We start from the raw sequence: 14,823 nt of genomic DNA on the forward strand, positions 1-14,823 counted from the left end.
TTTCCTCTTAAAAATATATATTATATATGTATACATAATGTGTATATATATATATATATATGTACTTTTTTTATTCTTTCAACATTGTATTTTTCTCATTCGCTTCCCGTCCACTTTCCCATCTCATTTCATCGTACTCTTTCATTTTCTATCCCTTAACGAACGAACGAACGTTTTATTTACTCACGTCAATGTTTACTTAACACTCATTGTTTTTTTAAAGTATTTTTTGCTTCATTATCGTGGAAATTAAAGTTACGAAATTTATATACCATTTGTACAATGCAAAATGTAAATTATTTTTTAATTTTCATTGTAATTTGAGTTTTTTTTTATTTAAAGCTGTTGAAAATATTTTATCTAACGAAGACTAATTGATGGAATGTAATCGGTAATTAATTTAATATATTCGACGAGTTTTATTTAATATAATAACCGACAAACAGTAATTACATTTTTCGAATGCTTTTAGTCGAATATTGAAATTAGTTCCATTGATAATAGAGTTATACACTTTGTAAATAATATTTAGTCCATCATTAACAGCGGAATTGAATGACATTTTATTAGTTAATTTTTAGTCAATTTTTACTCCTTTAGTGTTCGTTTCATTCATTTTAAATTTCCGGCATTTAATATTTTAAGACCGGTCATTCACTTGTTTGGAAGTAGGGTAGTGTAAGTAAATTAATTATTACAAAATTGCACGTCTAATGATGCGAAGCATCAAAGAGTGCTTTAGGATCGAAAAATTTTTTTCGTCTCATTTCGACAATTGCTTTTGTTATTGTGGCATTGTTAGTTCATAGAATTAAGATATTTTACATGCTATTGAGAAGATAATTTAATAGCGATTAATTCTATACTTCCAAAAATTGATTTAGTGCAATAAAACTGGAAAAAAAAATCTTCAAAATAGTTCTAAATTTTTTTTTTAATTCTTAAAAAAAATTATAGCTCAGCTATCGCGAATGTCCAGGTAACTCAGTATCGTTTAAGGTAGTACCCTCGCCAGAGTCGTTTTCTTAGGATTTTTTTTTTAATTTTGGCAGATTAATGTTCATATAATTCTGCATCGATTGGCGCAATTTGAAAGTTCTTGACCATCTAGTTTGAGATATTTAATTTCAATGTTTGAGTTTTGAACGCTCTTATACATTACGGTATACGGGATATCCAAAAGTTTACCTACAAACATTTTTATAACTCAGAAACTTTTCTTAGGATCTTTTTAAAAAACTAGAGTAACGTTAACTAACAACTAAACAATTTTTTAAAAATAATTTAATTGATAATTACTACACAGTTTCAAAGATATTTATTAATAAGTAATGAAAAATTTACCAGACTTTAGCCGAGGAAGGGATACGTTAATAAAGCTATGGCAACAACGCAAGTTTTGTGAGCCGCGAAAAAAGTATGAGACGCGCAAGCGCTGAAAATTTGAAAAGTTTAATGTACGTTAAGTGTAATATTATAGTTATTAATTTTATTTATTTAAACAAAAAAATAACAATGATTATTTTATGAAAATAAGTATTTTTCTATATTTATTAAAAATTCAAAAAGGTTAACAGATTTAATATAATAATATATATTAATCTTTGATAAGTTATAAAAATAGCAGTCAGATGAAATAATAAAAAATAGTAAAATTTAAAATCAGTTAATACATCAACACAAAAAATTTAATTATTGATTTTTCTGAAGAAACAAAACAATACTGTCAATTATTTTTTTCTGACATTGCAATGATATTTCCGAAGAAATGTATGTAAATAAATAAATAAATGCATGTATCAAAACAGAGGTTAGTCTACAGCTGGTCCAAAACCCTACAGTGTAATCACTATAAAATATCTTAACGCTCATACAGTGTTGCCAAACGATCAGTTTGAACAATTTCTCTTGAATGAATCCCGTGTAGAAAAAAATTGTCCCAAAAATGTTCCAACCTTGGGACATCCAAACGTGACACAATTTGGGACAATTTTGGGACATCTCAGAAATAAACAGAAATTTTAAAATAGTGCATTTAAGTAATTTTACGTATTTTTTTGAAAATTTTCAGAATGATTTTTCATTTGTACTACAATTTTAAACGTTTATTAAATGATTCAATAAAAAAAAATTTATTTTTGCACAGCTGTAAATTTGTCTAAGAATTGATAGATAAAACATTTATTGACTATTTTTGGGACAATTTAAGGAAAATTTTGGGACATTTCAAAAATATTTTTAGAACTTTTTAAAAATATTTTTAAGACAATTTTGAACGTTTTTTAAATGATTTTAAAAAAGACAATTTATTTTTGCACGGTTATAGATTTATCGTAAGATTAATGGATCAAAATTTTTAGGACATTTTTGGGACTTTTTTGGAACAAATTTAGGACATTTTCGGAACAATTTTGGGACATTTTAGAAATATTTTGAGAACAATTTTTAACGTTTTTAAAATGATTTAAAGAAATTTCTTTAAAAACGTTAAAAATTGTTCTGAAAATATTTCTAAAAATATTTTTAAAAAGTTCTAAAAATATTTTTGAAATATCCCAAAATTTTCCTTAAATTGCCCCAACAATAGTCAATAAATGTTTTATCCATCAATTCCTAGACAAATTTACAGCTGTGCAAAAATAAATTTGTTTTTATTAAATCATTTAATAAACGTTTAAAATTGTAGTACAATTGAAGAATCATTCTGAAAATTTTCAAAAAAATACGTAAAATTACTTAAATGCACTATTTTAAAATTTCTGTTTATTTCTGAGATGTCCCAAAATTGTTCCAAAAATGTCCCAAATTGTGTCACGTTTGGATGTCCCAAGCTTGGGACATTTTTGGGACAATTTTTTTTTTACACGGGATAAACCGATTTTGATGGGGTTTGCGGCAATCAGTTTCGCTTTTTTAAGGTTCAGAGCTGATTAGTTTCTAGAATTAATCGATACACTAGTTTGAAAGATTGCCAACTTTTTCTTTATATTCGGTCGAAATTACATAAAAAATTCCATTAAAAAAAATTTGATGCTTAGTTCGACATTTGCGGCACGAACAAAGCCAAATTTCCCAATTTTTTTAAAAAGATTAATTTTTACAGCGGAGAATTAATAAAAGTTTTTTATCAATCATTAAAAAAGTTATTTATCAATCATTTAAAAGTTTACTATTGAAATTATTAATATTAATATTTGTTTATTTCTTATTTTACTTTGTGTTTAATAAAACTTTTAGACCGTAAATGTATCTTGCAAGAACATGTTGCAAGAAGCTTTAACGATGATGACGATGATGATAATGATTAATTTAGCAACGATTGTTCTCTTAGCGTAAAAGCTCTGCGAACTAAATTTGCGTTCATTTTCTTACTCAGTTTTTAGTTGTCTTTTCTGCATCCAGATATACGCAAACCCTTGTCTATTTCCCGTACTATTCATTCTTTTGAGCTGATTATTCTAGCTGGTAAGTTCTACAGAAAATGTTTGTAAAGCTTAAGACAATAGACTCCCACTTTATATCGCTGTAGCAAGTACTTATAGGCATTTACTTCTGTGTAGCTTTTAAAATTCCCACCTAATTTTATATTTATCCATCACATTTCGTTACAATTTATAATTAGCCGCTAACTTTTTTGTTCCAGTTGTCACAAGCCGAGAGACAGTCTTTTCTCCTGGAGCTCAGGCTTCGATAACTTCACTGGATTCATTAATTGGGGCTTCCTTCTTCTCGGTCTTGGAGGCGTCAGGCTTCTCCTTGAAAATTTTATCAAGTAAATATTATTATTATACACTTTGTTGCTAAAAGTTGGAGCTTATTATTATTTATTATCCATCATACACTTAAAAAAAAAAAAAAAAAAAAAAAAAAAAAAAAGAAATTCATTTAAAATATTTCTTGTGCTGAGAGAAAAAAATTTGTATTGAGAAAAAATCCTTCACAGGGTCGTTTTTTTTAGAATTTATAAACCTTTGAGGGGACTGTAGAGGTAGTTCCAGAGGGGTTAGAGGTTTGACGATTTTTTGTATTGTGAGGAGGATTTATCTGAGTACAATAAAAAATCGACAGCTTCAAACAACCCTTTTAAAGATTTTTTAAGCTCGAAAACCATTTACAGTTTCAAAAGCAAAAATAATTTTTTTTTTGATTTTCGTTCATACAAAAACGTTCGAAAGTTCAGATACATAATTAATGAATGTCCTCTAATTAATTAATTATAATATCTTGTTATCAAAAACTTACAGTATTGAACATTCCTGACAAATGGCGCATGATCGTTGAATCTTCACTATATACAAGATAGTTAAGATTGAGATTGTATATTTGTAAAAATATACTAAAAAATGATGTTAGAATTAATATATAATGACAAAAACGACAATTAATAATTTTTAATAGGGAAAAAAAAATTTTTCAAATTTTCAAAAATCGAAAAAAAATAGTAGCCATGGAGGTCTCACGACCGGACCCACCTGAAAAGTTGTGGAATGAATAGTAGTTTGTTGTTACAAATTTTCAGGAAAATCAAAATATGCATGATTTTCAGAAAACGACTTTAAAGTTTTAAAACTCGAAAATCACACGGAAAAATTTTTCCAAAAAATTATTTGTATTTTTTTTCTAAAAGTACATAGAAAACCGAAACTTTTTTATTCTTTGAGTTTTTTTATTTGAATCGTTTTTTAAGAAGTTATAAACAAAAATCCATGAAAAGAGCGGTTTTTTTCAAAATTCGATATTTTTTGAACCGGTGATCAAAGAAATCTTAAAATTTAGGAGGATGCGTTTTTTCATGGGCTTGAAAAAATATAAAAAAAATTGAGAAAATCTAAAATTAAAATTTTTATAGAAACTATTGCATTGACGTCCAACTATTGTTACAAAATATGATAATTCGATTTTCGCAAAAAACTATTAAATCGAAAAAAAAAACCAAGCACAAAAAAATTTTTAGATAAAAAAAACGCTAAAGACAGTAAATACTAAGGAAAAAAATTTAATGTACTTGGTGCGCATTATAATTCACACTACTATTATCAATTTGAATCAATTTGGATCGTCAAAAATTTAAAAACCTTAAAATCAATAAAACTTCAATCTAAATTGTTGAAGCCAATTACAATAATTACAACTGTTTTTAAATTGATCGCTTTGTTTAAATAGCAAATAATTCATCATTTCTCCCTACCTACACTGGAAACTTCCAGTTGTACAGTTTTGTTTTTAATGAAGTTCTCGACTTGAGTGAAATAATACCAGTACAACGCTTGTAACTTGGTTGAGTAAAAAAATAAAAAAAACGAGTAAATATAATAAAATGTATGTACACAGCGAAAAAAAAAAGAGGATTTATTAAATAATAGTAGAGAAATTTTTTTCATTACTCGAGTCTATGTACTTTTTCAGCGGGATATCGGGTCTAATCAAAACCAATTCATCTTATCCGAGATCAAATGGATTATTAAATATCTTGATAAATGTGAAAGATAAATAAAATTTCTGTTAATAATATCGTTAAATTATTAATTTATAAATATGAATTTATAAGTTCATTACTGAAGCTTATTATTTTTGTGCTTAAAAATTTTCAATTAAAGGACTCGAAAATTTGCCAATTAGTGGATTTTAGAGATTAATAATTCGCGAATTGTTTCAGAGTAAAGAACATGAAAAAAAAAATGTTTTATTTATTTTACTCAATTCATAAATAAATAATTTTAAAAAAAGAAAATTAAAAAATAGTAATTATTCATGGACCGTAAAAGATTTATATTTTTATTTAAACTCGTTTAAGAGACAATTAAAGCTGATACATTAACGATAGTTCATTATTATGAAGATTTTATGATAATCGATAATCACTGAATAGAGCTCTCAAAAAGGTGAACTTAAAAGGTGAAATTTAAGATTTTAATGTTATGCACAGTTCTAAGATAGGAATTGACTTGATAAAATGTTATTTATTATTCAGAGTCACTTAAAGCTTAAATATTTATATTCCTTCTTGAAATGGTACAGTCAATTAACAAGATTATTTGTGTTTTGCTAATTATTAACTAATAATAGATATTGACTTCCAGAAAAAAAATTTTTGATATGAATATATTAGACTATACATAAAAATCAAGAAATAATTTATTATAATTTTTCAATTTAATTTTTTTTTAGAAATTACTATGTTAAATAACTTCCTATTAAACACTTTTAAGCATTGTGGTTTCTACAAAAATTTATGTATGTATACACTGATTGAAAATTTATGTTGACTCGAGAGATATTTTCTTGATCTAAGAATTTATTTTGGAAGTCAAATGATAATTTTGCTTTAAGAATTTCTTGTCTTGATATAAATTTTCTTGGCTTAAGAGCTATATTATCTTCAATCGATACATTTAGTTTTTCAACCAAAATAACATTATCCTTTAAAAAACTTAAAATAATTCATCAAAGTATATTTCAAAAACTAAATAGTCTTTAACTGTCATACCGAAAAAAAAATTATTTCTTGGAAATAAATAAATTAATGACTCAAAAAAAAGCCATTCTTAACACAAGTCGGTAACATCTTGAATCAACGTTATCGCCTATCTTGAACCAAGAGACAAAAATTCTTGAAAGGAATAGATCTATATCTAGTTTGAAAAGTTCAAATTTTGAAGAAAAAAAATTTGTTGAATCAAGATTGTTTTTCTATCAGTGTATTAAATTCCTCAATTATAACAGGCAAAGATAAAGGTATTAAAATTACGATAACTCAAATAATGACAGTAGCGATACAAAAGTCACATAGTTTGTTTCAAACGAGATTCGTTAACTATTAACAAATCTTATTTGAATGAGATAAAAAGGCGAATTAAATCAAATAAACGAAAACAAAATAGTATTTGGTTCAAAGTAATCTAAATTTCAATTAAATAAACTGGTTGATTTTAAATACATGTTTTTAAGTTATTTCAAATAAATCTACGAATTTAAATCAATCAAGCTGTTTTATCAGTGAAGATTATTTTTTTTATGTATTTTTTCATTTTTTCAAACCTTACAGTTTTAATCTCGAACCAAACGTACATCAATATGAATAGTACCTAAAAACCGTTTATCAGCTTGATCACCCTCCACTCAATTTCATTATTTAAACTAAAATAAATCAAATAACAATTGTTACGGTTCTTAAAATGTAAATCTGATGTTATCGTAGCTAGTTATAAAAATTTATACACACAGAAAGGAAGCTCCGGTATAAGTTAACCGTTGTCACAGAAAGTTCTGAACATCTATATGCCTGAGGCCCGCATTATCAATTAAATAGAATAAATATTAGCTTAATACTTCACTTTGAATTTTCTACCGATTAATTTTCTCGATGTTACACAACATCAATATTATTCCATTTAATTTTAAACAAACTTATTTTAATTAATTTTTTTTTAATATATAAAATCCTTTTTTGAATGAAAATATTTAACGTAAGAAAATATGTGTACGCTTCTGGGTAAACATTTTCTTGGTAACGGAAAAAATAATATCGAGAAATGAATTCCCTTGATCCCAACACAATGATGAAATAAGAGATCTATTTCTGTCGACGAATCTTGAGCAGATATATGTTTTCCAGCTTCATTTTATTGTAGCTCGTCTTGAAAAATCTCCGGAGAATATATTGTTTATTATTTACTGTAAAAGATCTGATAGGGTATGTTGTGTATAAAACTTATATGAGCTATCGATAACGTTGAATGAAAAAAACAACTGCAAACAGTACTCTATTAAAATAGGACTAAAGTATGCCAAGTACACGGAAAACACAAGATTTAACTGGTTCCCATCTCGGATGGAACCTGGTTCTATCTATAGTGAAAAAATTTACACATTGTAACTACTTCTATATAGATTGTCGCAATGTTAACTAGTGAATAGAAACTCATCTCAATTTATTTTTTTTTAATCTTACCATTTACCTCATCGAAAGTTGTAAAATAAAAAAAAGTTTGGAAAATCCAAAAGTGCACGACTCATAATGCTCATTTAATTATGAAATATAAAAAAAAAAAAAATTAAAAAAATAGCTATCCAATTATTTGTCAATAAATAACGAAAATAACGAAAAAAAAACACATGAGTCGTGCCAAATAAAAAGAAAAAAAAATTTTTAAAATAACAGCTATACTAGGAAAGTGATGCACAGGCGCCCCTGGTGGAATAAAATGTACATAATATCTATAGATATAGATATATCACCATCCATGTTAATTTTACATGGATATATTATATATCCATATATAATATTATATATATATTATATAATATTATATATATATTATATATACATATATAATATTATATATATATTATATATATAATATATAAATATTAGGGTGGGTCAAAAAAATCGAATAATTTATTTTTGATTTTATACTCTGAAAAATAGGTTCGTAGACACCTAAAAAAAATTCTCTCCAAGTATAAGCTCTTAATTATAACGGGAAGGTCCTCCGCTTTGCGGGTTTCTATTTTTTTCGAATAATCAGATAAAAAAATTTATATCTCGCTTCCAACTGCTTGGAAAAATATTCCGTGGCATAGATTTTGTGAGAAATTGAATGCTTTACAAAAAAGGTCTCTTATGACTTTTTCAAAAACTCAACCGATTAAAAGATATTCATAGTTGAAGTTTGGCTATTTTAAGGAAAATATTCGTTTTTATTATGAATTTTATAAGTCGATGAAAAAAAATTATTTCGGATTGCGGAACTCATGATTTTGTAGGAAATTTACTGCTCTACAAAAATGGTCTCTTATGATTTTTTGATTAAGTGAAGCCGTTACGAGATATTCATCGTCAAACATTAACGAATATCAATATTTCCAGTTTTTGATCAATAATTCGATAAATTTTAATTTAAACTATGAGTTTCAGGAAAATTTACATAAATTTGAGTTTCGATCGATAAAGAAATGTTATAATAAGTTAGATAAAGAATTATTGGAATTATCATTGATTTTCCTTGGAGAAATGCCTCAAGAAAAGATTTCTTTCAAACGTCCTGGTACTGTTCATCATGCTAGATGGATGGCTAAGGCCATTTATAGTTTGAAAATGTATCTATTCAGAGATGAATTCAAACTCTCTCAGAAAGAATTGCATGGTCTTCGTCATTTCTGTATTTTTATAGTCACATTGTATTTAAAAGCTTGGTTTTCATCAACTTCTGCAACAACTGCTGCTTATCATGACTTGCAGTTTATGAAAAATTTATTGGAGTACAAACATATCAATCCTTTGATTTCTTCAGCTACGTGTGAAAAAATGATTTCGCACTTATGGTATTTGAGCGATGAACTTGCCATTTTATCACTGTTTGACGATGGCGTTCCATTAGAAGGAAAAAAGTATTGTTGAAGCTGTTAATACTCGTGAAGGTACAGATTCTAAAGCTAAAAGATTTGTAATTGCTAAAAAAGATTTGAATTCATTGGCGCAGAGAACTCTGAGTGACTTTGTGTCTAAAAAGTCATTAAATCTTTTCAAAATCTTCGATCTACCGTATGACTTTCTTGATGTCGATGTTGAATTATGGCCTACTAATGAGAGTTATCTCGAAAATAAAGAATACTTTCAACAACTAAAAGTTGTCAATGATTCAGCAGAGCGAGCTGTTGCATTAGTCAGTGAATATAATCAATGCTTGACAAAAAATGAAGAACAATTCCAGTACTTATTGCAAGTTGTCAAAGAACATCAAAAACATTCCCAAATTGTAATAAAAGAAATTATTTATAGTAATAGCGTACTGTTATGTTAAAAATATAGACAATTATATTGCAATTGATAATTCAATAAAAAATTTATCTATAAAAAAGTTAAATACTGGTTGTTTCTCACTTGATTCAATACTTTTCATATTAAATTTGACAAAGAAATATGTCATTCACTTCAAATTAAACTAATCATTGGCTATATGTCGAAAAAAATGCTCTAATTTCTTGTTTTAATGCAATCAAACAAGCTCAAGACTGAAAACAATATTAAAAAAATTGTTTATAACATTTCTTTATCGATCGAAACTCAAATTTATGTAAATTTTCCTGAAACTCATAGTTTAAATTAAAATTTATCGAATTATTGATCAAAAACTGGAAATATTGATATTCGTTAATGTTTGACGATGAATATCTCGTAACGGCTTCACTTAATCAAAAATCATAAGAGACCATTTTTGTAGAGCAGTAAATTTCCTACAAAATCATGAGTTCCGCAATCCGAAATAATTTTTTTCATCGACTTATAAAATTCATAATAAAAACGAATATTTTCCTTAAAATAGCCAAACTTCAACTATGAATATCTTTTAATCGGTTGAGTTTTTGAAAAAGTCATAAGAGACCTTTTTTGTAAAGCATTCAATTTCTCACAAAATCTATGCCACGGAATATTTTTCCAAGCAGTTGGAAGCGAGATATAAATTTTTTTATCTGATTATTCGAAAAAATTAGAAACCCGCAAAGCGTAGGACCTTCCCGTTATAATTAAGAGCTTATACTTGGAGAGAATTCTTTTTAGGTGTCTACGAACCTATTTTTCAGAGTATAAAGTCAAAAATAAATTATTCGATTTTTTTGACCCACCCTAATAAATATACAGTCTTGTAGTTTTCGTTTTTTATTAATTGCAATTAAACGACACTGAATTAATTAATCATTCGCATTCAGTGACCTACAATCGTGGATTAGAATTTTTTAAAAACAAATTTAACTCAAATAATGGATTTTTTACAAGTTACAGTGTTTCCGGGTTTCAAACATGACGGACAGGAAAATTTTTTGACCTATTTTGATGTTTTTTTTCAAATTCTATTGCAGTAAATCAATTTTTAAAAAGTATGGAATTAATCTCCATTAAATTATCTCGACAATAGTATGCAAAATATCTTGATTCCGTGAACTAACAAGGCTATAATAATAAAAATAGCCGCCAAAATGAGGCGAAAAAAATTTTTCGATCGTAAAGCACTCTCTGATGCTTCGCATCATGAGTCTTGCAATTGCAGCTTAATATTGATTGGCTTAATTATAATAAATTTTTTTCGACTGTATTAGCAATTAGAGAAATTTGTTCTTTTGAGCAGCTATTTATAAAAATTCATTTCTCATTATAATTTGAAGACAGCTGATGCTATAGGAGAGGTTGGGGAAAAACGGTCCACCTAAGCCAGTTTTTATTTTTTGTGGCTTTCTACTCTCTAAACATGAATTAGTGAAAATTCACTGGAATAAGTGAATATTCACTAATTGTAAGTGCCAATCGAACCACTGTTAATTCCAAGTGGTTCGATTAGCACTTAGAAAAAGTGAATATTCACTTATTTCAGTGAATTTTCACTAATTCATGTTTAGAGAGTACTATCAAGTGAATTTACTCTCGTCCAACTTTGACTAAATTCACCGGAATTTTTCAAAAGTTCCAAAAAAAAAATGTTTTTTTTTGTGGGCAAGATGGCCCACTTCCGAAATATGATGAAAAAATATTAGAAAAATAAATTTTTGGTCAATTTTTGAGGTGGGCCTTCTTGCCCCAGGTGGGCCGTCTTGCCCTACCCTCCGCTACTTACTCATTTCGCTGACTGACTCTCGGTCATAAAGTCGGTAATTGGTTATTTTTTCGTAATTCACGCTTGAAATTGGAAGAGGGCATTCAGGTCGTATAAAAAATACCATCGACGGGAAAATTTGAACGAGCTTCGCGATCAAATTTTCTTGCAATTTTTTTGCCATTAACTTATTGTTACAGGTTATGTACATTTGGATTTACTAAATTTTTTTTTAATTAATAATTGTAGGTATGGAATAAGAGTGGATCCTCTGCAATGGTTCACATTCCTAAGCGGTACACAAGATGGCGGTGAAGAGTATCCATCAATTTTGTTAATTTGCTGTAAGTCTTGCACTTGATTATTTTCCTTTTTGTTTAAATGAATTTTTTATCTATAATAGTTAAAACAATAAGAGAAAAGTTATAGTAGTATAAGAGAATGGGTTTACTTGGTTAAAATTAGCATAATTGGGAAGGTACGGTAACGTCTTACACCACGCCACGTTAACGCTACTGTCGTTGTCTCACTAAACTGGCACTGACTTTAGTTTACCATTTTTTATTATCTAATAAATAAATTCAATATTTACTTACTTTAAATTTCACTAAACAAACTTATTAAAGTTGTAAGCCCGTATTCCGCACATTGCTTCTCTTTTTTCTAGTCTGAATTATCTCTCCTTATCTCGCTCCATTTATCTATATTCCAGCAGTCGTAGAAAAACTCAAGTACAGGAAAACAAAAAAATTTCACGTGCTATTGTGGTGTCATAAAAAAATTCCAATAACATTTATCGTTACATCGGTTAAAGAGTTTTTATAACTTCACTTCAGTCAAGTACAAGTGAAGGATCCTAACAAATCATTCTTAAATTCAAATTATTCTTAACCTCGAGCGAGTATATGAATAGGACAATAAATTTTCGTTAATGATAGGGAATTTTTTGATTGTAGTCATCATTATCAAAATCATATTTTCCATTTTTTATCGGTCGGGAAATAAATAAACTTATCGTGTTATTATAAATCGTAAACGAGTCAAATATTTAAATGCACAAATTGCTTTGAAATTGCATTGAATGTTTTGAAGTATTGAATAATAAAAATAAACGTCATCGTTTATTTGCGAAATATTTCAACGGGAGTCGTTATATTTCCACTATTTCAATGTACTTCTTTTTTGTTATGAATGTATGAATTTATGAACGTTATAGACTTTGTAATACAAATATAATACGCCATTATATTATTCTATATACTCACATTTACATCCTGTCTCGTTTTTACATCAACGAATTTTATCGCTTCTTTTGTCGTCCATTTTAGACCAGGAGCTGTCGAATGGACGAAGCATTATCGTGTGTTTTATTCATAAATTGCGTTAAATAAAATTTGAATTTAAAATAGCAATATAAGGTACTGAAATTGTAACTATTTTCACAATTTGTTTTTTCGAAAATGTGAAAGTTTTTTTGTAATACCAACCGCGAAACTTGGATTTTCGAGCTATAGTTAAGAGGGGTTAAATGACTGATATCTGGCCATCTATAATTGAGTCTACTTTTCACGCACACGTATCGATAAGTGACATCTCTCTCTGTCTCTCCATCTGTTTCTACATTTCTGCATAGATGCTAAAAAGTACTCTAGGATATTTAGTTTCGTTTATTTCTACAATCGTCTGCCAGCGAGAGTAAAAATCGAAAATAAAAAATTAGGAAAACGGCTGATCCTGAAAGTCATCCTTGCAATTTCCCGTCAATTCCATATCTACGGTTAAAATTGCACTTATGACGTATTTGAGCTCTTCGAGCTCAAAAATACAATTTGTATGTGTTTTTGAGCTCTTCAAGTTCGAAGAAATAGCTTTTGTATGTCTTTGAGCTCTTCGAGCTCAAAAGTTTGATAGAAATTTGATAAAACGCTATTATTTAAATCCTTAAATCGCAATAACTTTTGAATGAATGAACCGATTTCTCCGCGGTTGGCGGCTTTTGACGCAATTTTTTAAGCTTTATAAAGAATTTTAAAGTTTAATTTGATCGGACTAGGAATTTTGGAATAGTTCCGAAAAAACACTTTTTTCAGTTTTCTTTCGTCAAAGATACATCACGAACGAATCATACGATTTTGACCAAACTGGCGGCGATCGAAGTGGTCTTTTGATATTAAGAGCTGATTAGTTTTTGGAATCGATTGGTAGAACCGTTCAAAGGTTATTTAAAAAAAACCACCTTAAGAAAACTTGTTTTTGTAGTTTTTTTGAGAGATCTCAAAATCTACCGGTTCGACTCGGTCTAAATTGTATACAAAATCTAAGTTCAGTCAAGCCCTTTTGAATGGCACCAACCACGATCAAATCGGTCAAGCCGTTCAAAAGCTATAAGCGGTTCACATACTTTTGCACACACGCGCACACAAACATACACACTAGGGTGTGCCAAAATTCAATTTTCATGAAGAACCTTTTCAAATTAGAATTTTGAGTTCCGTTTTTGGCAGGAGCTGTGTTTGGGTATTTCCTAAGATATTTTGGGGTGAGACGATTTATTTGATTTTCATAGAATTTTTTAACAGGAGTTTAGTTTGGGTATTTCCGCTGAAATTTCAAATTTTGGCTGGAAGTACCCAACTAAATCTCCTGTTAAAAATTTAGGGAAGCTTTCTAGTACCTCGAAACGTCGAGATCCGATGAAAACTCAATTTTCAAAAAACCGGGTAAAACCAATAACTTCCCGATTTTTGAAAATTTTCGATTTTTTTAGCGGGAAGTTAAAAAATCGTGGCGACAAATCGATTCTTGTAAACAATTTTACTAATATTTTAGTTTGTTATTTATTTACATGTGACAGTTCATAAATGAATGAAATTTTATTTTTATCCTCATAAATTCGAGTTTAGTCGTTGCTATTACAAAAAATTTCATTCGATACAAATCCACAAAAGTTGACATTTTGGTAATAAACTTGAAGTGATGACACTCGCTTCACTTGACCGATAACAATGTACTCGGTTTTGTTGAGAATGCACCCATAATTTCAGCCTCGTGACGTCACTTCAAGTTTACCAAAATACCTACCTTTTCGCGTACGCTTATTTTTAAACTAGCAGTTCTTTAACGTCTGAATCAAAAGTGTCTTTCTATTTCGTCTCCGGCTCGAAACTCTTTTCATTTTTATAAGTCGAATGACGTTGAAGAAGGTTCTGACAATTAGAAGGAAATTGTAAAGGAA

The 14,823-nt window shown here is 28.2% G+C and overlaps 1 protein-coding gene across 2 annotated transcripts in view; it reads left to right on the forward strand.

Moving 5' to 3' along the window:
- Mdy (diacylglycerol O-acyltransferase) overlaps nt 1-14,823 on the forward strand; it is a 155,194-nt gene that overhangs the window by 11,009 nt on the left and 129,362 nt on the right. For both annotated transcript variants that reach the window (XM_074259539.1, XM_074259538.1), the window contains 2 exons: nt 3,644-3,772; nt 11,838-11,932. In XM_074259539.1, the coding sequence (XP_074115640.1) occupies nt 3,644-3,772; nt 11,838-11,932 (224 nt within the window). The remainder of the gene's footprint in view (nt 1-3,643; nt 3,773-11,837; nt 11,933-14,823) is intronic.

This window comes from Cotesia typhae, unplaced genomic scaffold, assembly GCF_013202065.1.
Source record: "Cotesia typhae breed Kobodo isofemale line unplaced genomic scaffold, CoteBio_Ctyphae contig_20, whole genome shotgun sequence".
In the NCBI taxonomy this organism is placed as follows: domain Eukaryota; kingdom Metazoa; phylum Arthropoda; class Insecta; order Hymenoptera; family Braconidae; genus Cotesia; species Cotesia typhae.